This window comes from Arvicanthis niloticus, chromosome 15 (genome assembly GCF_011762505.2).
Source record: "Arvicanthis niloticus isolate mArvNil1 chromosome 15, mArvNil1.pat.X, whole genome shotgun sequence".
Lineage (NCBI taxonomy): Eukaryota > Metazoa > Chordata > Mammalia > Rodentia > Muridae > Arvicanthis > Arvicanthis niloticus.
The window spans coordinates 60,895,215-60,919,780 of NC_047672.1; the positions used below are offsets into that span (position 1 = coordinate 60,895,215).

General features: G+C 36.9%; 1 protein-coding gene across 1 annotated transcript in view; it reads right to left on the bottom strand.

Annotated features, from left to right (window-relative positions):
* The window catches only part of Znf804b (zinc finger protein 804B), a 486,333-nt gene extending 463,835 nt beyond the window's left edge, over positions 1 to 22,498 (bottom strand). The window contains exon 1 of the mRNA XM_076913094.1: positions 22,135 to 22,498. Within this exon, the coding sequence (XP_076769209.1) occupies positions 22,135 to 22,242 (108 nt within the window). The 5' untranslated portion in view covers positions 22,243 to 22,498. The remainder of the gene's footprint in view (positions 1 to 22,134) is intronic.
* Between the last annotated feature and the right edge of the window lie 2,068 nt (positions 22,499 to 24,566).

Here is a 24,566-nt window from a genome sequence, read left to right on the forward strand (position 1 = left end):
AATTCAATGCATGTTTAAACCACTAAGAAATTAGAGTCAAGAACTAAAGTGTTTCCAATAAAATCAATAACCCAAAGTCTAAAATAATGGTTTAACCAATGTACAGGCTATAAATGTCAGCAAAACCAAAAATTTTCTAAACAAACATCCATTCTGGGATGAAGGAAGGGCTCAGTGCATACATAAAGCCCTGGGTTCAATATCGAGCATAAAAAAAAGATACTTGCATGGCAGTGCCATGGACTGTTAAAAGAATATAAAATAATATATCTTTCTCATATTCACCATCACTATTCTCACTACACTTGGACACACACATCAGGTCTCCCCAGACCCTGCCATTATACTTCCTACCCACCTTCTTGTTCTCTGGTGATTATTTATATATTTGTGGATTTAGTTTTAGACCCTGAATCTAATTATGTTGTCCTATGTGGATAGGCATTGGGTCGTCCACTGGGGTATGCATAAAATACCACTCACCAAACTCATAAAAAATGTGACTTCACCTTCCCAGAACCCAATTGCCAAAAGCTTTTAAGCTAGGGGTGAGGCCTTGGGACCTCACCTCACTCTATGCTAGAACTCTATGCTAGAATTTTTAACTGTCTTTGTCTTACTCAGGTAACCATAACTCTTGGGGTTCATGTGTAAGAGCCGTGTCATATCCTGAGGACAGCATTCGTCACACATCCTCTAGCTCTTATACTTTTTCCACTCCCATTTCTGTGATGTCCTCTGAACCCAAGGAGTAATGATATATATAATCTGTAATGTATCACATATCGCTGAACACTTACAGTTACTTATTTCAGCATTTTGAACAGTTATGAGTATTAAGCAATACCCACATTAATAAGAAGCTTCTCTAAGTTTGAGGGCATCATAAATCTAAAGATAGAATCAAATGTATTTAGAGGACAGTATAACAACTGGGAATACTTAAAAACAAAAGTATGTCTTCTAGTATATATAGACTTCCCTGGTAAACTTTTTATGGTATTTACTGTACCAAAAATGAATTCCTTTTTGTGAAACTGGTCCAAATTCCAATTCATAAGCATTAGGTTACCCTTTGAATATGTTGGCTCAGGAAATAGCACTATTAGGAGGTATGTCCTTGTTGAAGTAGGTGTGGCCTTGTGAGACAAAGTGTGTCACAGTGGGGTAGCTAATTGAAAATAGTCTTCTCTTTGCCTTTGGAACCAGATGTAGAACTCTCAGCTCCTTCTTCACTGTCATATCTGCCTGGACACTGCCATGCTTCCCAACATGATGATAATGGACTAAACCTCTGAAACTATAAGCCAGTCCCAATTAAATCTGTCCTTTATAAGAGTTGTCATGGTGTCTCTTCACATCAATGGAAACCCAAACTAAGACACCTCTAAAGATAACATTGCTACTATTGCACCAGCATGCAGATTTTGCATGCAAGATGGATATTGTAGCATATCAACCCAAGTACTATGTAAGACCATTGATAATTACCACACTGACAAACTGCATAGAATCTGTCAGTACTTTGAAAGCTAGTTAGAAAGGAGTTTCCTTGAAAGTTCAAAATTGTTTTCTCTGTATTCTGCAACCAATGTATGTACTATCTAGCAATAGTCTCTTACCATCTAGTTATACATGTCTCCTGGGATTAATATTTTTCACTGTTAGGTAGCCATGCTCAACCTCCATTTAAAATTATAATTTTATTTCTTTTACAAACTAGTGAGGTTCACCAAGTTTCTTCCTATACGTTTAGATTTGGTTAACCCCCTTCCTTCTTTCCCACAACCCCAGTTTTTCCCGCTGAATAAAATTTTTGTTCCCAGTATCCCTTCTTGATATTTTATGTAATATATCCTACTATTATCTATTATACTTTCACTTGTGTCTCAAGATCAGAGGCCCCTGATACTTCCCCAGGTATATTTCATTTTGATTAACTTTTCTTTCAGATCCTGGTTTCCCCATTCCAAAAAATTCTAAAACAGACTTCAACATTTCTACATAATTTTTATCTACATCTCGTGGAAGCAAAATTCAGGCTTAATGAATTTAATTTCTTCCATTAGTCAAATAAAAAAATCATCTAAAACCCTAAATATTTTGCATCGACCACTCAACATTTGCTCAAGGAACATGGAGTAGAAAAACATATAAAAGTCTACACATGAGACTCCCAACAGTATCCATTTCATTTGATGAATATTGACAAGAAAAGACATGTTTGGTACTGTATTGCAATGAGTTGCCCATTGCTTCTGCCAGTCACTGAATTTTAATTCCTTGTTTACCTTTAGTAACTTATCAATCATGGCCTGAAAACCTGTGTCAAGTCATTGTTAGGCATAGATGGGCACAGCCAAAGGCAAAAGATGCGGATTTTAATCTTCCTGTGTATTAAGTCTCTTTGCCTTTCATCCAAGAAAATGGAATACTAAATAGTCAAAATAATTATTATATTAGTAGATACAAAAATTATTCTGATGTCCTAATATATCCAATTTTAAGAAGTAAGGGGTGCTGGTAAGGAAAGAAGAATATGCACACAATCCATAATTTGTTGAAAAGACTGAGAATTTTTCATAAAGGCAACTAAGGCAAGACCTGAAGTTAAAAACAGGACCAATAGAGACAAGGCTAGATAAGTAGACATGGAGCCAAATTAGTTAGACACAGAAAGCAGGTAGATACCATGACTTATTCCTCAAGAGAAGTAGGAATGAGTTTCATTTGAATAGCTGCCATGGTTATATGTGCATTGTACCAGAACCAACATGAATTTTGAAGAAGAGACTGAACAAGAAGTAGGTAATTAAACAAGAGATATAGCAGTTTAGAGACTGTTAACTATTGTAGCAATCAGTGAAAGATGGACTAAAAGTTCTCACAGGGAATGAATTCTGTAATACATTTTAAAAAGACTGTTGTCTTTGACATGGGATGAAAATAGAATGATGTGGGTGGGGCCAGAGTTATGCCAGATACTTAAATATTTGAGAGTAGAGGAAGTGAAGAAGAGAAAAAGTTCAAGACAACATATCTAACAGATACAAGTCTATTTCTAGATGTAGGGAAGTCGGGAGCAGCAGTAGAGTGCCTTATAAAGAGAATGAGAGAAGGCATTTCTGTTTGAAGCCTGTTGAATTTGGGGTCTCTTCAAATAATCAATGTTAAACAGCCCAATAGAGAGTCTGACACAGTTTCCTAAAGAGATGTGTCTGACTCAAGGATGAAAATGTGGACGTGAGCTTTTGGCGTCATCTGTGGATTTATAATTGGTGATGTCACTCCACTGAGAAAGCAGGATGAACACACAACTTGGTTCAAAGTCCAAAAAAAATGTTAACACTAGTAGAAAATAATCATTTTAAATTGCTTGGAAACAAGCAAGGAAAATAAATGAAGGTGATATCCAAGAAATAGAAGAAACATACTTCCTAAAGAAGTAAGAATTCAATGGCATCTGTTGCTGCCTTAAATTCAAATAAAAAGGTTAAGAGTGGGTTTGGGAGGAAGACTATAAGTGAAATGAAAAGAGTCATTCTCATTCCATGTCACATGACAGATCCTGAAGTGGGATGAGGTAAGCTGATGAATAGACATAAGATGAGAAAACAGCACAAGCATAGAAAATAATACCAACAACTTAACTCATGGCACTAAATTTTCAGGGTAGATTTTGGAATATACATTGCCTTTTTAAAAAAAAATGAAAATCCTAGTTTGAAGATCATAATTTGTGTTTAGTTTCAGCAACAATGTACAATGGTTTCAGCAACAATGTACAATGGTCTCATATTATGGAAGATGGAGCCAGAGGAGAGCAGAGGGGAAGAGAAGGAACTTAGAGACGTAGGGGGAATGGAAATCATAGTCAGAAAAAAATGTATAAATAAAAGCTATATTCAATAAAAGAAATAATTGAAACAACCATGTCTAATCTAGAAATTAGTGGTTTCTTAGTAGACACTTGTTTAGCTGAATAGCTTACTTACACGAGGCAAACTAGATCTGCAGAAAATAAGTTTAAGCCATGTGAGGATCACCCCAGCACTCAGGCCCATGTTTCATCTGTTCCAATTGACTGAAGACTAGCTCACAGGATCTATCTTCATAAATCAATCATACTGCACTAGAACATTTTGCTCTGAGATATGGTTATTTTCCAGGTCACTTCCTTCTTTGCCCACTCAAGGCATGCAAGCAAATTACAAATTACAATAAAATATCAATTTTCCAAACTGATGACTTTAAAGAGCAATAATGTATAGTCAAAATGAGAGTAAATTCATGTACCATTTATCTCTGTGAGGTATATCGTTAACTTTGAGTGTAAGTAGATCTTACATGGCACTTATAACAAAATGAAATGACTCAAAAAGGCTTGGGAACTTTCCCAACATCTCTGCTACATTTTTTTTTCTATTGCATCCTGTGTTTTAAGTCATACTTTAAGTGAATGTAATTTTTTTAACATCAACTAATATAGTAATATATATATGTATATATATATATATATATATATATATATATATGCACATATGGAGAGAGAGAGAATAAAAGAGGTAATTAAATTCCATCTATTCTTAGAGTATTTCCTATTATTGTAAGCATTGTCAAGATATATGATGTTCTGTGACTATCTTTCTCTCTGACAACTCTCCTTCACGAAAGTTAAGGAAGTAGAATTCATTATCATCCATTAAAAGCCCAGCATCTCTTTCAACATTTACTCTTAGTTAAGAAACATGACTGTTTCCTCTCTAACACATTTCATATTAAGACAGCAAGCATATGGTAGAATCACAGAGGCTGGAGAGTGGTCTGTTATCTTCTGTGAGTAACATGAAGCAAGCAGGATTCTTTCACAAATCACAGTGCTCACTTGTAAAAAAAAAAAAAAAAAAAAAAAGTCAGCTAGATCCTTCAGTATTCGCTATTCTTGGTACTCTTGTTCTCTCTGATGAAACTAGCTGTAAATTGATGCTATATCTATGTTTACGCAGACAACATTAAGTAGATTCAGTAGGTATTACATACAGAGATGGAGACATGATAAAGTCAAGAGTGGGTAGAACCCACATGTGCCTACCTGCAATATTGTTAGAGATATTACTACATGTGATGTGTGTGATGTGTGTATGTGTGCATTACACACTTACATGTAAACATAAAATTAAATCAGCATAGATAACACAATTAAAATTGTTTCCAATCAAATGGGAAAACCAGATTTAACTACTGAAATTTAATGGCACAGCACAAATAAGGCTTTGTATAAATGATCAGACCACCCTCTGTCTTGCTTCTATTCTGAGTCCTTATTTGACAGACATTCTCACCTTCCACCCTAAGGGAATGCGTTCCTAAGCTTCCTGTGTGGGTCACAGACTGGGATCATAACAGTAGATATTTCCAGCCTTTCTTTCTCTTTTCCTCCTCCTCTACTGCAGAAGGAAAGAAAGGATAGAGACTGACCGTTGATGTTAATCTTTGATGACCAAGAGTAGAGCAAGCCCATTTGTTATGAAGAAAATTATGAAGCAAAAGTATAAAGAAGTGAGGCCCTCAGGAATAATAAGAAACCATTGCCTCAGTTCCTAATTTGATTTCCCAGTCCAAGTTTGGGTCTACGTTAGAATTTATCCAATCGTGGTTTTTGTTGTTGTTGTTTGTTTGTTTCTGTTTTATTTAAGTGAGTTAAAGTTAAAGTATTATGCATGTGTTTTCTGTTTTTTCTTCCTCCTTCTAAATGATTCCTTAGCAGCCTGACATTCTTTAAAACAACATAGTCACATATAATAGAATGAATTTTCAGTTCACAGTAAACTTGTCTTCCCATGTCAGAATTTTTGCTGGCTATCTATGCTTTGAGGAGGCTGTTTAATTGATGAGCTTCAGGTTTTTCTCCTCTAAATTGATTGAATATTGAATATTAATCATGGCAATTAGTATGAGAATATAACTTGTGAGTGCATAAACATTTTTAATTAAGCTGAGTATGGAGTATGGTGTGCAGGTTTGCACTTTCCACAATGCCGTTATAGCATGAAATGGTTTGAGTAACCCAGGGTTACTTCAGGAACACCAAGACAATTAGTCAAGCTGCTGATACATAATACTTTGACACCACCAGTCCTGGAGCATCGCACACTGTAGAGTGTCTCCTAGCAGCATGAAGCATATGGTAAGTCCCTGAGCAGGACCTTGCTTCTGTTCTAATATTCTCTGGAAGAGTCTGAGACTCTCTGATAAATGCCTAAAAGCCAGTGGAGACAACCAGACCCTGATCTGTTAATTAACTTTTATTAGTTTGCATTATGGACACCCCATTTAAATTACTCAATTATAATGTGAACATTATAAAATTATATCACCATTCTAACTAAAGGGCTTAATATGCTTATGAAACAATTTTTATTATTATTTCAATTTTCTCAAATTCTAAAAAGATGAAAATAGACTTATGTCAGTTTTAAGGGGTTTTTGTCTCCATTATATGTTTCTAAGAAGAAACCGGTTGGTTAATTACAAATGCTCAAAGGAATGAGGAAATAAAACTACCATTACTTCTCATCTGAAATGCATAAATTGATTTTTAATATTCATTCCTATGAAGGGAGTAGTATATAGCAGATATGAAAAAGTATATAATGATAAGAGATGTGGAATTTACATTGTATTTCTACTTACTAATACAGGTAGATCTTTTGGAATTTTCAACCTATGACATTTGTGACTTATGTGAAAAAAAGGTGTTATTAAATGGGCTTTTCTTTGAATTCTTATGAATTTTTAGTGTCATTGTTTTATTAGAATATTTTCTTACAATTGTATTATTTACTTTAAATAACAAGAGTCTTGTAATCTTACTAAAGGAGAAGTCAGAACATGAGATGGCTACACCTGTAGATATGAACATTTCTACAGGTTTTATTTTTAATCTCATTGTACATATACATGCAACTTTTACTTTCAGCTCAGTAATTTATTGGAAGCATTCTAACAAACTGTGATTGAATAAATGAGTGAATTGGCATCTTTTTGAGTATTACTAACCTATGTTGGAGCATCTAGAATTCAAATGGCCTACGTGAAACAAAAGGAGTGTTCTTTACCATTATTGTCATTGGGAAGTGTGTTTTGAATGACTAGTCACCAAGCTGCACAGAGGATATCCACAGGAGTTAATAAAGGAGAAGGATTTGGAAAGCAAGCAAGTTATGAAGCTTGCCTCTGTTTCTTTCCTCCATGTTACAAAGTGGAGAAGTGATGTAGAGTTGGGATTGCCTCCACAATTTTACACTGTAGCGTGAATAATATATTTACAGGCTTTCTCTTGAAACTATGTATTTCAGGCCCAGTCCCAAGCTTGTGATTCATTAAATAATTCAAGTCCTGAAAACCTGTAACTTAGCCAAATTAGATCACACACAATGGAAATGAATCCTAATGGCCATTCTACTGTGACTTTCTTAAATAACCACATTGCCGTATCAGTAATTGAAACACAAGTCTTATTTCCACCCATATATTCTAGACTCAGAGAAAAATGTCCTACACAGAGACTATTTGAATCCATTGTAGTTAAATCAGCTGGCTTGTCATTTCTCTAAAATATTTACAAATTTGAAATTTTAGTTGAAAACTGAAGGTTTATGTGTAATAAATGTCCATCATTACAAAAAAATTTTTTATGTTCATTTTCCATTCTGTACTGCAAATCACACAGGAAGAGACAATATGCACTACCTGATGTATACGTCAAAGTCCCTCTCAGCAACACAATGCAGGAGACCAATAATCATAATCTATTCTCTCCTGAGGAAAATGACTGCTTTATTTGACAGGATTTAGAAGTAGAGAAAGAGGTGCAGGCCAAAGACAGACTAAAAAAGGATTTTGCAATGAAAACATTTAATGACCTGGAAATAAATTTCAGAATATTCTTACATTTTAGTCTTACATTATCAGACGAAAACAAGTCCACAACCAAGAAAGAAGCACATTTGGTGGAAGATTGGTTGAACTTTGGAAACTGTGTTTTTTGAGATATCTATGAGAAAGAATAACCAGCAAATACCTGTTCATGTCTATGAGTCTAAAGTTCTGAGATACAGTAAACAGATCTACTAGACTCCATCAAAGCCAATGATCTACTTCTTAGAACCTATAAAGCTGCATATTAAAAATGAATTTGCAGAAGTGAGGAAACAAACATATAAGTTATTTTTTGTGTCATTATGACAAAGTACTTGGCACAAGTATCTTAAGAGGAAGAACAATTCATTTTAGATGAAAAGTTTCAGATTGTTCACTCAGTTTTTCTTGGCTCCCTTGGTCCTGTAGGAAAAACATAGTGGTGACTGAACATTTAGCAGAGGTGATCCACCTCATGATGAACAGGAACTAAAGAGCAGACACCAGGACCAGGAACCTAATAGAAGCTTCAAAGGTATTCTTCCAATAACCTACTTGCTCCTCCTAGGCTCCACCTCCTAAACTCATTGGAACCTCCAAACGTAGCATCACAAACTTGAACTTAAGCATGTAACCCAAAGAGTTTTTGGTGGCATTGCATATTCAAAGTACAATAACTAGGTACCTAAAAGGAACAGTTATCCTCAATTATACAAGTAGGCCCTATGAGTCCTTTAACATGGACAATGTTTCCTCAGCAAAAAATTTCAACAATATCAGCATCATTAGGTACAGTCAGTGTGCAAATAGACCTAGGTACCTTTACTTCTAGAAGTTTTCCTTATGTTTCCAAGTTTGTTGAACTCTCTTACATCCCCTGGTTCTTGACTACTTAGTTATTTTTTGTCGTTGTTTCATTTGTTGTTTGTGTTTGTTTTTCTTTTTTGGGTTTTGTTTTTTTGTTTGTTTGTTTGAGGACTGCAGGTTTTGATCCTTGAACACAAATATTTCTACTCATCTATCATATTTCTATAGATACAAACATTATTAGAAATATAATATAATGTATATGTTCATGAAAATCACATAGAATCATATATATATATATATATATATATATATATATATATATGAAGGAAATCATGTTCACATACATGAACATAATGAATTTTCATTCTGTGTCTGCATTGTTACAGTGAATGATATAAATGCACTGCTAAGTATTTCTCTATTGGCAATCAGTCCGATTCTCACTCTTCCTATTCTCCTCTAGGATGAAACTACTGCCTAGAAGCCTATAAAATGCATTGCCCAAAGTCCCTCGCCAGCTGGTTTCTAGATAGATCTGCCAATATCACTAGTAGAGAAAAACAAGTTATTAGACTGAGAAAAGGATTTTTTTTTCTCTAGCTTCTGGGTGGGTCTGACCACTTTGTCATCTTAGTAATCAAGAATTCTGATAGTGGCAGAAGCAGCAGCCCACGCAGTGACAGAAGTCATAGGCATATCTGGCTGGGCCCTGCTATTCAGTACTGTATTCAGTAACAGGAACTCTACTGGGACTTGCATGCCTGTAAATCAGAAGTCAGAGGCCTCACAGTCTGCATCTGTGCTTTACATCCACCAGAGCCAAAGTACATACCTGCAGGCTCACATAGTGTCACTTGCTGTTTCTTCCTCCAGCCTTGGGGCCATTGACTTCCCAGCAAGTGCCACTCATATGGTAATAGCTTCTCTGGTTTTCTCTCCCTTGGCCCCTTCAACAGGTCTGTTGACATCTCTATTTCAAAGGCTGAAAATAGTTTCTGATTCTCTAGTTACATATCAGTGCAAACTTTTTGCAACACAATGTAGCAAATGATATACATTGATGATGTCTATGCACATCAACAAAATGTGCTTGTATTAAAGCTTATGTCTACATAGCAATTTAATCCTTATCATAGTATGTGTATATAACTATAGAGTGCTTGGTCATATAACATTTCTTTATTTCAAATAATTTACTGTAAAAAATAACTTTCTCTTGAGGAAAGAAAAGTGATAAGGAGATGGGACTGTTGTTAGAATTTCCAGAGGCAGCAGAAGACATTAGCACACAATAATGAGGCTGGATGCTTACCAGAAAAGAGACAATAGTTTTAAATTAAAAATCTATCCATGGGAAAAAAAAAAGAAAGAGCCTTCTACAAGGCAACAAGATCATAAAAACAAACACTTCAACTTCTCTCAATTTGCTCTGATAAAAATACTAAAAGGAACAGAAAAGCCACATCAAACATATCGTTGCCTTGAATTAAAGCTATGTCAGAAGCAAGCCACACTAAGCATCTTCATTAGGAAAACCGTACAAATATTGCTCTGCTATTTGGAGCAGTCTTGTTAAACAAAATGTTAACTCCCGCCCTTCCCCATACACACTCATACCATGTGGCACTTCTGTTACCAACACAATACAGTGCATAGCAATCTTACCAGACCATCACAAATAGAGAATTTCAATCTATTCATGTAAGTGTCAAATTTCCTGTTACTACCCAAATCATGCTATGAGACAAGGAGTGTATCTCAAGTAAATAACCCAGAGAGTCCTGATGACAACACAATGAAGTCAGACAGGTAGTTAGAGTTGGAATTGGATGTCCAACCAGTTCAACACAACTCTGAATTTAGTGCCTACAGGCATTTCTGCAGCTAGTACATGTAGGGAGATGTCTTCTCTAGCTACAGTACAAGAAGGAAGATGTTTTATATTTCCACTTTAAGAGTGCAGGGAAAGTTAATAATACAGGGCAAAACACAGCCACCTACAAATTACTGACATTTCTTTCCAGAGGCAACCATGTAAGAGATGGCGCTCCTTAAGATTAGCGTGCATCTGTGCCTTGCTCTACCATATTAATTTGCAGTCCTTCTCTCACTGCAAGAAAGAGATCATTCATCATGAATATACTACAAAAGTAACTAGATTAATGATGTTTCAGCTCTGAACTCTATTTTCTTGTTTTTGAAGTATTTCCATTAATGCAATTTTGTTAATATTCAGAAAACTTTGTTACCCAGATCATTTGTCACAACAAACAGGAAGCGACAAGAACTCACGGCTGGACAACAGAATGATGATGTTTATCTCTATTGTAAGATTTAAGGTTATGTTTGCTTACTTGATACCGATTCAATTGCTCATTACATAGTGTATACTGCAGGGTCTTTCATGGTTGTCTCTCTGCATACCTTTTCTCAATTCCTAGCACATTTCCAAGTCACATACCAGAGTTAGGTCCTGCCACAAGATCTATCCCAGAATACCTCCAATTCTTCATATCTTTGATTAACCATATATATATACTAGAAAAATTTTCTGCAACTCTGACTAGTGTGGTGGTTTGAATGAAAATAGCCCACAAAGGCTCACAGGGAGTAGCATTGTTTTAAAAAGATTAGGACTCACGGCCTTGTTGGAGGAAGTTTGTAACTGGGAACAGCAACCTTTGAGGTTTTAGATGCTCAAACCATGCCCAGTGTTTCTCTCTTGCTTGCTGCTGTCACAGGATCCAGATGTAGAACTCTCAGCTACCTCTCCAGCACCATGTCTGCTCTAACACCATCATGTTTCCCACTGTGATAATAATGAACTAACGCTCTTAACTACAGACCAGCTTGAATTAATGTTTCTTTTTTAGGAATGGCCATAGTCATGGTGTCTCACAACAATAGAAACCCTAACTAAGATCTAAGATAGTTGGGGAAAGGTCGCTTTGCTCTCTCTCTCTCTCTCTCTCTCTCTCTCCTCTTTCTCTTACATTAGTTACTGTTACTGTTTCTTCACAGAGGCTAGTATATTTATAAAGCAGTGTGAAATACATTTTTTTTTCAGTAAGCTCCACTCCTAGTCCACCGTCTCCTTTAAGACAGATTTTGTGTTTGACATGTATTAAGGATCCTCAAATAGTCTGTGACAGCTTAAGACCTAAATTCCACCAGCTTTGAAGTGGAGCCATATCTACTCTGAGAACTGTCTCCTGTGTACTTGGGTAGCATTTGCTCTTCATCCAAGTAGGGCAGCACAGAGTTTTCTGAGGAAGTGACCTCACTTGCTGGTCTTCATCTGTATGGGTTTCATCTTTGTGGTGTCCATTTTCCAAGGTACTCTAATTTTACTTACGTCCAACACGCCCCACAAATCCTTGCATTACCCTCCCAAATGGCCTCCTTTTTCTTCATGACCCTAACAGCTAAAGAATTTGGGGAAGAGAAGAAGCTTTCCCAATTCCTTTATCTATATTGAAAAGCAAATCACAGTATGAGGGTGTGCTTCTTATAACTATTCATATTTAATGATATCTGGATTTAAAGGCTTCACATGTGCTGATTGTGAAAGAGACTTCACATAAGTGGCAGAATTTTCTCTATGGACAACAGTTTTATTTTTTGTTTTGTTTTGTTCGATTTTTTTTGGTTTGTTTGTTTGCTTTGGTATGTTTTGTTTAAATTGATTATGTTTTGCTGCTAAAAACCTTTTCCTTTCAGAGAAATTGGTTCTACATATGTCACTTTCCCAGGTTTCCAGAATTTCCTCTGAATGGTATTCTATAGCTTTTAAAAGACTGAAAAGCACTCGTCCGCGGCTTAAAAATATAGTAGAAAACCTTTCGTAACCACTGCTTTTCCCACTCTTCATCAGCCACAGCACTCAACAAGATAAGAATTCTAGATCCTGCCTCATTTGTGAAGCACTGAAGAACATATAACTGCTTAATGTCAGAAGCCATGTTGAATTCCAGTAAGCAAATCCTCCAGACTAAACAATGCCAATGTGCTACAGAAATCCAGCTCAGCTCATTCTGTATGAATGTCTTAACATCAATATGTTTATTTCCATTATCATTTAATTTTAATATGTTCTATGGAGAAATGGCACTATCAGTTTCAGGTACTCAGTACATTCTAATGATCACAGAGAATAAAATGGATGTAACATTTAAAATTCACAGCAGATTGGCCACTTGTTGGGCCCCATTTCAGCCCTGTTTTGGGCCTTGTGGACAAACCCCAGCCTGGCTCGAGTTTCAGATATGTCTTAGTCACTTCCATAACGGAGTGACCCAACAGGACCTGTTTGGCCCTGCTTCTGCTCAGCTGTTGGTGCTATAGAGCTTTGCTATTGGCCCTGTCAGTCACCCATACCCTCAGTCACCCTTCCCCGCCCTCTACATCATCTCACCCCACCAAAACCCCTGCTCCCTATGCTCCAAGTTTATATAAACAAGAGGTTGTTACACTAAAGTTGAGTTCCTGCCTTGACAAGACTCCCAGCACAGCCTGTTTCTTTGGGCTGCTGACACTCACCATCCCACTCAGCTCCAGAGAGACCCCGGGCGGGACCAGGACTACTCTCTCCTCTCTCCTGGACCTGCTGGCTTAAAGGAGCCGACAGCCACAGATTGGAAGATTACCTAAGAAGGTTTATTCCTTTTTATTACTTTCCTTTTATAACACAGTTCCTCAAATCTTACTTCTATAATAACAACAACAACAAAAAACAAAAAGGCAAGTGATTAGCAACTATCACCAAGGATTGTGCCTGCAACCTGATCAAGAACTTGTGAACTTACACTATATAGGATATGGATAGTCAAACGAGAACATTAAATTGGCTTTAAAATGCTTTGTCTTACTTTTCTGCTGCTCCAACAGACTTTAAACTGGGTTATATTGAAGGATATTCAGTCCTGCCAGCCTAGTCATTGTTTGTGGTTCATAAACTTTTTAAATCAAGCAGGACTACTGATTGTTCCACTTTTATCTTGTATGTAAACAATAGCTCTCTAATTGGACTTATGGTTCAATCAATTGGAAGAAATTCACAACTATTATTATAAAATTAGCCAATATCCATGGCTACATAGGTCGGAGACCCAAGAGGAGACTTTTCTACTGTCATTTACCTAAACCAATATAATTTCTGTTTTCTACTTATCCTTATGCCCGTAGATAAGTGTGGCTCTCCCTCTCACCCCTCATTCAAAGGCTTTTATCTTTGTAACATCTGGAGACTATTACAGAGATCCAAAACTGTCAAAAACCCAGGGAATAATGGACTGTTATATACCCGGCCCCAACTGATACATCTACATATCAGTTTCACCTAAAGCTAAGAGAAAACTCACAGAAGAAAGGGTAGAAAGATTGTAAGAGCCAGAGGCTTAAGATGCCTGCTGCTAATGGTGCCCTCTAGAGAAAATGGACCCATGAAATTGCAACAGGATGGTTGCCTGAACAAGACAGGCACAATGACACCCACTGACATGCCAGCAAGCTGGGAGGAAATTCTATAAGGCCTTACTCTAAACAAACTGCTACAGTGGAAGGAAGTCAATGTCTGCTGAGAAAGGAAAAATCAGGTTCCTACAAGGATGAGCTCCTGCTTAAGTTGTTTAGTTTCAAGTCAGCCTTGGGCACAAATATGTATCAGCAGAATAATATAGACTCAGTAGGCTGTATGAACATGTATACACACATACATATAATTGTGTGTGTGTGTTTATATGCATGAACACACATGTATATACATAGAACAAGAAGAGACCCGAGTTTCAGGGGCACAGGACAAGTCAGGATAGGTAGTAGGGACAAGGATGTTGTAGATAGAGTGCTCATGTAAGCAGTCCTTTCTCTCTCTCTCTCTCTCTCTCTCTCTCTCTCTCTCTCTCTCTCTCTCACACACACACACACACACACACACACACACACACACATGCACGCACACACGCACATACACACAGAGTTTTTTTTAATTAGAGATGCATTTCCCCCCTAGCAAGAGAGGCTAGAAGCTTAAGAATCATTATGAGATCTTGTAGGCTTTGGTGAGAACTTTGTGCTGCCTCAACTCATGGCAGACAGAAGAAAGGCATGCAAAAGAAGATAAATGTGACTGTATCCTTGCTTATAACAACTCACTCCTCAGGTAGGTGTGGAATCACTCTGTAGTGATAGGCATTAACCTTTCATAACCGAATAATCTCCTCCGTGAAACTTTATGTCCTAATACCATTGCAGTGGCAATTGATTTCAGCAGATAATCGGAAGACTTATACCATCTCCAAGCTATAACATTCAAGAATAGCTGCATATACACTTATAAAGTCATTCAAATTAGACATGGGCATTTTAGTCTCTAGATATAATCTTCCTGACAACTATACTATTTTTAACACAAAGCTAATTTTTACCCTCATATATACTTAAGAAATTTTAGGTTTTCTGATGTTTATCTATCATTTGAACATAAATATCATTTTTACAAAAAGTTCAATATAAGTATGTCTGTCTTTTAATCACTTAGTGCCTTGCCACTAAGTACATAATTTATATCTCCTCACAGATAATGAAAATGCACCAGAGCTATTCCTATCCATTTGCAAAAAATTTCTAAACCCACAAAATGGTTGTATCTTTGAATTTCAACATGGAATATTAAGCAAAAGATAATGAGATGTTTCACAGATATTAGCCTGGATCTAATCTATGTATTTTATTAGCATAAATCCATTTGTTGTTACCTAATCAGTATTCTCTTATTCGTTTATTCCAAATAGCAAGATTGTTTTAGCCATGAACATGAAGTAAAAGCAACAGAAATGCAGCGTGGCTCCTCCCCCCACCTCCTCCCCCCCCCCCCCCCCCACACACCATTGACAACCTCCATTCACTCAGTGGCTGTCACATGAGCTGACCTCAGCATTTTTATTTTTATTTCACACTTTTATTCCTTGTGTGTCTTTGTGAGTGCAACTAATGGCGATCTGGATACTTTACTTGCAGGAGTTCATCCTCTCCGTCTACAGTGTGGGCTCCCAAGGCTGAGCTCAAGTTGACAGGCTTGGCTGGAAGTGACTTTGCCTGCTGAGCCAAGTCACTGAAATCACCTTAATTTTCTCAATTACCTTTTGCTAGGGCAGCCATTTTCCTTTGGGTAGGAGTAACACCACATCACCATACAACTGAAGCTTCTAGCCTTCTCTAAAGTTCCACTTAAATATATAGACATTAAAGAGAAAAAAAAAACCTGCTTGTAGCACAGCAACTTATCTTTATAGGATCAAGAACAGTCAAGGAGCTAGTGTCTCTGGAGTTACAGACATTGAGGTATCAATTATGTGACAAAAAAAAGACGTTGAAAAAATGGATAATCAAGAAATGATTAGAAAAATAAAAGAGGATATTGTTTAAAACAAACTTGAAGCATTTATTTCAAAATAAAGGATGTTAACAGAAATGTGAAATAAAATCTGCCAAAGAGAATACACCATTGACAAAGCCCCAAACTGGCAGCCTTGCCAAGAACCAAAAAAATTAAAACTCAGAACTGGGTAGAATGGAGTCCCCAGTGTCAGCCTCACGTAGGGACAGCCTGTGTTTTGTTATTTATAACTTGTTCTGACAATAAATCTAAGTCTCCCGAAAGAAATTTCATGCATTAAAACAACAAAACATAAATTGTAAAAGAGTGAGCACCCTAGGAAATAAAATAAGACTTAGACTGGAAACGAGTGATAAGCACAGGTGAATCATGGGGTTTGAAGACAAACTTTGATCCCAATCATTTTATCTCTGGGCTTCCTATCAGCCGAAAGGACATAGAAACAAAAATTAGTTTATTATATAGGCATCTCTTTGTGTGGAAAAATTAAATAAATATTTCCAAATGTTTAAGTTTCAGATGTCATATTTAAACAAAAGAAAACTTCAGCTCAACACATCAGGTGTCCATCGCTGCAAAGTTGAAATCATTGGCAAAAACAAATTTTAAAATACCTTCTTCATTTTAAAAATCTGATTCATATTTTTATATTATTACAGCTCAGTATACTGTCTAAATTAAGAAGTAACTCATCTCTTCAGAGTTTCAACTTCAGGTAGTCCTTCAAATGAGTAAGAACATATATTGGGATTGCTATGCTCCTATTAGCACTAAGGAGTTTCTTTATATGAAACTATACACTCTATATACTAAGTGTGTGTGTGTGTGTGTGTGTGTGTGTGTGTGTGTGTGTGTGTGTGTGTTGCCAATGTATTAGATTTTTTTATGAGATTGTCACAAGCAAAAGGCACTTACAAAATAGAATTTTAAACTTTTATTTAATTTTTTTCTTAGAATACATAACTATATGCCAAAGGTTACTGTGACATAATCAGCTAACTTCACATTTGAAGGCACTTGGTAGTGTTATTGGGCATACGCCCGATTCTCCTTGCTCTCAGGTCTTCTTTATACTGGCTTAAAACAACCTTCATTGAAGCTCTATTCGTTTTTTCCCATGAAAAATACATGTTTTAGTGCAATACATTGTACAATGAGTACTTTAGCTGCAATTACTACTAATTTTTAAATTGAAAATGGTTAGGTTCGAAGTTATCAACCATCCAATCTACCTGACACTTGATCCTGACAGGTTTTTATATTGTATTTCCAAAATATAAAGCAGAAACTTGTGTGTTTTAATTTAATTGGTAAAAATGAATAAACAAGATAGAAGATAAATGCCAAGTAACAACAAAAGTCACAAATTAAAGCCCTTGGATATTAACTTCCTATTTATGAAGATTTTCTGAAGTTAAATAAACACAGGTTCATTTAAATAAGAGTGGTGACACTCTTTCCTTCAGATAAATTGTAAGTACAGATTTTATGTGCATTCTGAAAGAAAAGGCAGGGATGAAAAGACAAGGAAAAGAAAGAAGTTGGCTAAAATATGATATTTGATATTAAAATAAATATTAGCTCAACATGTAGCCCAGTTGTTATTGAAAATATATGAAAGTAGAATGTAGTCATGAATTCAAGAACAGGAGATGTGTCATTCTCTACTAGAGGACATGTCTTCATGATTATAGTTGATACATGAAAAATACATCAATTTGGGCACTTCATAAGATGATTATTCTATACCTACTCAAAGCTATCTTGAAAACACTCATGACTGAATAAGATAGGCATCAATAAAAAGCACTAGGGTCTAACTATTCACTCCCTTATTTAGGACTTTTTTTTTTTCAAGGTTTTCATCATTTCCAGAATAACATCTCTTGTTTCTGGATATACATTCGTAATTTTACAAAAGGATGTTAAAAGATTTAGATGTGTTTTGGGTGTGTGTGTGTGTGTGTGTGTGTGTGTGTGTGTACCTTCAAGGACCATGGTATATGCAATTGACACTTGAAGTCATCTCAGCCACAGGGTACTTTAGGTAGTAAAGCAGACTTTTCAGTTCCTCTTGAGTTTTAACTATTTTGTGCCCAGGAAGGAATCCAGACTTGTAACTCACTCCAATTTTTAGGAAAGTGATGATGAAGTATATAAAATAGGTTAAATTTGCAGCTATGGTTACTAACCAATGGATCAAGTGCAAGAATGAGTGTCTTACTATTAATAACATGTAGATTAAGCAATACATAAAAAGATACACTGAAATCAATCTAAAGTTGAGATGAGATTTCAGAGTACATAAAAGTAACTAAAACCAGTTGAAGACTATGTGTATATTGCTGAGAGGACACTATTTATTTTATTGAATTGAAATATAGTGATAGATTTTTTTTAAAGTTTTTCTTAACAAATCCTTCAGTTATTGTAACCAAGTTGTACATGTTTGGTGACTATAAAGAACTTTAATATATAGGTAGGTGTATATCTTGAACATGGTCAGTCACGTGTATCTAGCTACCAATCTAGCATATGGGTATGTGTACCTAATACTGACTCTTTAAGGCATTATACAATCATAGTATTTTAACGTTTGGAAAATATAAAGAACAAACATCCTAAAATTTAGCAAAGTATTTGTGTTTTAAATAGACTTTTACATTAAATATTAGAAACACTTCTACTTTATCTGTATCTGTCATGGATTTAGAGAAACATAAGCCATTTCAAATAAATTATTCCCATGATCATTAAAATAAAAACACAATTTTCTATTTTTTTATGCAGAATAAACAAATAATTATATGACACTACTGTGTTAACTTTCAAAATAGAAAGAGAATTCCACTCTAGGATTTTCAGTTTACTAATCTGTGAGTACTTTTATAGAATAAAAGGAATAACATTTGAAATGTAAATAAATAAAATATCCAATTAAAAATACTTCTTTATTTATCAATCACTTTATTTCATACTTATTATGAGAATTCTACATAATATTTGATATATTATAAATGAAATCTCTTGAAATTATATATATATGTGTGTATGTATGTATGTATGTATAAGTACATTTATTTGAGTCTGTGTGTATACATATTTATGTCTTTATACCTCTCTTTTGTACTTTGAGGTTATTGCCTGTTCCCATTAAACAGACATAGCTTGAATATAAGAAGTTTGTATAATTATATTTAAATATCTGGAGACTTAAGCATATTATATATTAGACAGTGAAATGTCAAATCTATATTATACAGGTAAAATTAAAAAATAAATTTTAGTAAGCTAAAAAGTAATTGCCACCTTTCTCCTTTCCACAACAGAATACAAAATATTCTATTCAGTAATTGTACTTTATGGAATGCTAAGGCCATGTCCAACTTTTAGACAGCTCTGCTAACAACAAGTGTGTGCAGTAAATAGGTAGACATAGGTTAAAAGAGTAAGGATAAACATTAAGTACTGAGACTTGGTGAAAATTTATTATCAGCTAACATCCCAGTCTATAGTTTTAGGTAAATGGAATATTGGGAAGTTACAATAATAGGCAATATCCAGTTTTAGCTCATTCTAGAAATTAATTTGAAAATATATTATTATAGTAGATACCTATTTCAAAACTGTTAATGATTGTATTTAATTATTACATGATTAATGGGTTAATATTTATTTATTCAAAATTAAATATTTCAATATTTAATATTGAATGTCAACCTGGCTCTAACTTGAGAGCTATTGTTGAGTATGAAAATAAATACATATCTACATTATTTTTAATTTGACACTTTACAACCTGTTGATCAGAATGGCAAGCACACACTCTAGAGTCTAGGAAGTAGTGATTTATTTTGCCTTAGAGAGAAAGATATCATGCCATAGGAAGAGAATTTAAACCAAATAAAGACTTATCTCAGCGATCCAACAGGGACAGAGAAGGGTTGAATAACAGTTTCCCAAACAGCCCCACTTATGTGAAAGCCTGGGCAAACCTTGAGAAAGACAAAAATTCCTGGTAAAATGTGAATTTTTTAAAAAGAAGAAGAAAAAAGAAATGGGTTTGTGTAGTACATATGAAAGGTATCTTACATGTTTCTAAAATAGCTTATACATCATTTTAGTGAGCACCATCCAGTGAGTCAAACTGAAGAGACTTGAAAACAAAGTAAGCAAATTAGCACAGTAATGGAATTAGCCAAGCAAACTATAAAAATAATACACCAGAGGTGTGCAGCTGTACCCTGGACAGCCAGCACAGCCATGCGGATGGAAGGCTGGTGTCTGCCATCCATACTTCACACTCAGTCCATACGAGGTCAGCCAGGCTTTGAGAGAGCAACCAGAGAAAGCGACACAGAAATATCCTTGACCAAAGGACAGAATCTATCTTTCTAAACACTGGATAATTTAGTTCATCATCATGTTCTATCTCTTTGAATAGAATCAAAATGTGTAAAAAAAATGATGAGATATTTCTTGTTTCACTGCAAGCCTGAGACATATACTAGAACACAGTAATCCAACTCAGGATGGTTATGGAGACAGCCACACCGATTATCAACACACTAAGAAAATGTCCTTAGGAAAACTGGAGCATTCTAGGTTTACAAGACAACATGTTCTTAAGGAAGAACAGGGAGGAGAGGTTTGCCCTGAGGAAAATGCTCCTGACACGGTGAGTTGCTGAACAGGGTAACGGTTTGCTGAGGCTGCAGAAACCCAATCCTTAAAATCTTTAAAGCAGGCAAGATTCAGACCCACTGCTTAGGCTGACTGTGGGCTATATTTTTCAGTCAGCTGGAACTGCCAAGTCCCTTTCTAGCCCTGTGAGTTTAATTGTAACTGTTAATGCAAACAGTGCTTTCCCAGTAGCATTTCTGGCTCCATCTCATTTAGTTTGGGGTGTTACAACAACACACATTTCAAAGTATGTGAAAATATGAGCGAAGAGTTTGTCATTGGGAATCTTGGTAATGTATGTGAGTACATGTACCTCCCGATTCCAGACTCCTCATGCAAATCACAAATGCTGTTTTAAACAGTGGTATATATAATATATAGCTGCTGTAAATAGTTCACACTAATGAAGTATTCAGCTGTAATGAAAAGTATGAGGTAGAAAAAGACTCAGGCAAGTTAAGTTTTTCCTCTCTGTGTCATGCAGAATAAAAATACTCTCAAAATCAGAATAGAAAAGTTGTTCATTGAGTTTGGATACTTGGCCACTTACTGTGGTCTAAAACTGATTATACATGTATATATATATATATATATATATATATATATATATATATATATATTCAAACTATATATGCATGCATGCATACACACATATGTACATTTTTCTTTAAACTCATTTGAACCCTTAAAACATTAGTTTATAGCACCTGTGAATTAATTGATGTAGTAAAGCCTTTGACTTTGGACGACAGAATTTGAACAGTTTACTAAGTAAAATGAAGGCACTCAAAGATATTATTCTGTAGTACAGCAGACAACCCAATTCGGATTGCCACAAACAACTCATTCACTTTCCTCTGAACTGAAGAATCTGATTTTAGACTGCTTTGAAAAATCTTTTCATTTCAGCAAGATAAACCCCTTGAGGAGTTTATTTTCTTATAAAGCAGCTGTAAAATTATTAAGCTAATCTGAAAGTGTGACTTCACAAAAGCACATTATAGAGTGTCACTCAAACTTTCTATACTACCCAAATCCTCAGATTCCTACGTGGACTCTGCTGGAGGATCTACCTTCATCCCTGCAGTTAACTGTGTTCAGTAAACATTTGCATACATACCACTACAGATCAAGAAACACATAAACACACACCCCTTGCTATAATTGACTGCAAAGTGTGTCTACTGACATAGTGCTTACTCCCTAGGAGTCTAACCTGCTCCAACCTGCTCCATCAGGCAGGACAGTATCTCCTAATGTCTCTTTTTGTTTTCATTCGGTTTTGAACGTGTGAGGATGGGTGTGTGCGCCTGTATGCACATTACCGGAGACGGAGATCCATTCTTGCAGAGAGGCCCTCTGAAGACTCCTTTAATGCCCCGGTAGTGCCCATTGCTGAGATGTCTCGAACTGATGACCAGGTAACAAGCCATGTGGGTCCAGGCTGGAGGTGCAGTCTCAACTCCTCACTGAGCGACCAACAGGCAGGGAGACGCTGGCTAGCTTCTCCGCAGCGACAGTGACTGCCACCTCCCGAGAAGAAGAGGCCAGCAGCAAGCTGGGGACAAAGTGCCCGCGCGCCCCTGCTCCTCGACCTGCGCGCGGCTCTCGCTGCCCACAGCGGCTGCTCGGACTGAGGCGGCGGCGATAGCAGCCTAAAACACTTAGGGGACCTGTCGAACCAGTCCACATGCTGCTCTGACGAGGCGGTGCTCAAAGGCGGGCTGAAGATGTGCTTTTTAAAGGACAACTTCCTGGGTCCACCAGGGAATCTGAGTCCTCCGCCCCCTTTACCCCGCCCCCTGCCGTCGCTCCTGGTACAAGCGGAGTGGGGTGGGGACACTCAGGTGCAAAGAGGCATTTTTCATTCGCCGAGTCCCCAGGCTGAGCCGCAGGCTGCGGAACCCGATATTTAGCCTATGCAGCCTGTACAGGGAGCGGTGGCGTTCCTCCGAGCGCCCAAGAGCTGCCCCCTCTGCAGTGTCCGGGAGAGGGCGAGCGCAAGGAGTTGGAGATGTGGTGACTACAGCGCGGCGCGGGAACAGTGAGCGCTCAGCTTGGAGCTGCGGGCTCTGTAGGGTCTGGGTTCACTGAGTGTCAAGGAGAGATGACAGCTGCCACACCGGCCTCACTGCTCCGCCTTCTGGAGCCACCAGCACCATTATCTTGACCCTTCTGCCCGGCTTCGGAGCTAACTTTCTAAGGGGTTTAGGCAGCGGGCACCCAAGATGACAGGGAAGGACTGTGGAGGAATCTGGAAAAGAGCGTTTCCTTTAGTCATTTTCTGCCTGCTCACCTCTAGGGCCCCCTACATCAAGGCGTCAATGGCCGAATAAACAGCTTCCCAGTCTCCTGTAGGGGTGAGAGGTTCAGCTGAAACAGAGCCCATTAAATACACTGTGTTGGCCAGTTCGTGGCGGAGAAAGGAACTTTCAGGTGGCAAACTTATACGGAAGCTATAGACACCAATGCACAGGTTTATGTGCACATATGTTATGCACACATCTATCCAAAGGCTCACTTATGAACCTTTCTCTGCCAGTTAGGGCGCAGTTGTTTTGGTAGGTAGAGGTCTTTGTTTTCCCAATCGCTAATAACTACGCTTTTGGAGGTCTTTGGTTAAGCCACCAGGGAACGAGCTGGACTTAAAACATCTGTGCAAAAATGGGCGCTGAAAAACAGAAAACCTTTGGAGGCAGGGGACAGACGGGGGATGGCGAATGCCTTCTCCTGTGCAATCTCTCTCTGTCCACCTCCCACTCAGTGCAGGGAGACATGAGAGGCTCTCTTCTTGCAGTCTTTCTCACTCAGCTCTGGGTTTCTTGAAACACCACTGCCTCTGTAGCTCCTGGTTCTATCCAGGTTTTCTCCTAAAGGTCTCGCCTCTCTCACATTGAATAAATGCCCCACTCACACTGACAATTAGGACCCCCTGCACATGACAGAAACATATAAAAATAAAACAGTATTTAAATTTTTCCAATTAAGACAGCTCGTGAAATTAGGCAAGGAAAGTTCTATTTTAACTTTTGTAGCTTCCTAATTAAAGACCAAATTTGTTTATATCATCACATGGCTTACTATCATGAATATTATATTTTTAAAAACTTAAATGTATGTCTCATCGCCGGGCGGTGGTGGCGCACACCTTTAATCCCAGCACTTGGGAGGCAGAGGCAGGCGGATTTCTGAGTTCGAGGCCAGCCTGGTCTACAGAGTGAGTTCCAGGACAGCCAGGACTAAACAGAGAAACCCTGTCTCAAAAACAAAAAAAAAAAAAGTATGTCTGTCTCATCGTTAAACCTTTAGAAAAGAAGTGTTTTTGGAAGTTTTTGTGTATGCACTGCAAGCTTTATTAAGGAGTGGGGGAGTTCTATTTCCTTTTAACCCTTGAACTAAAGATGACTGAAACTTAGTACAATGTAAACTTTCTAGGAAGAGTATAGTTAGCTTTTTAATATCTTGGTTAAAAAAAAAACTTTGAACATCAAAAATGAACTCAAAGCATTCATCTCCTTTCCCCAATGACATTTTAACACATGGTACTTGTTCAACTTAGAAGTGTAAAATGCTTTATGAACCTATACTTGTCATACAATAATGTATTTCTAAATACTGAAACTACAGAAACACGTAAAAAGCTTTAGTCCCCGCCTGGAATTTTAAAAGGAGGTAGTATGGCTTAGCTTGCTCTTTATACATAGAAATGCAAACAGCCTTGGGGACCTAGGTGCATCATGGGATGAATTATAAAGAT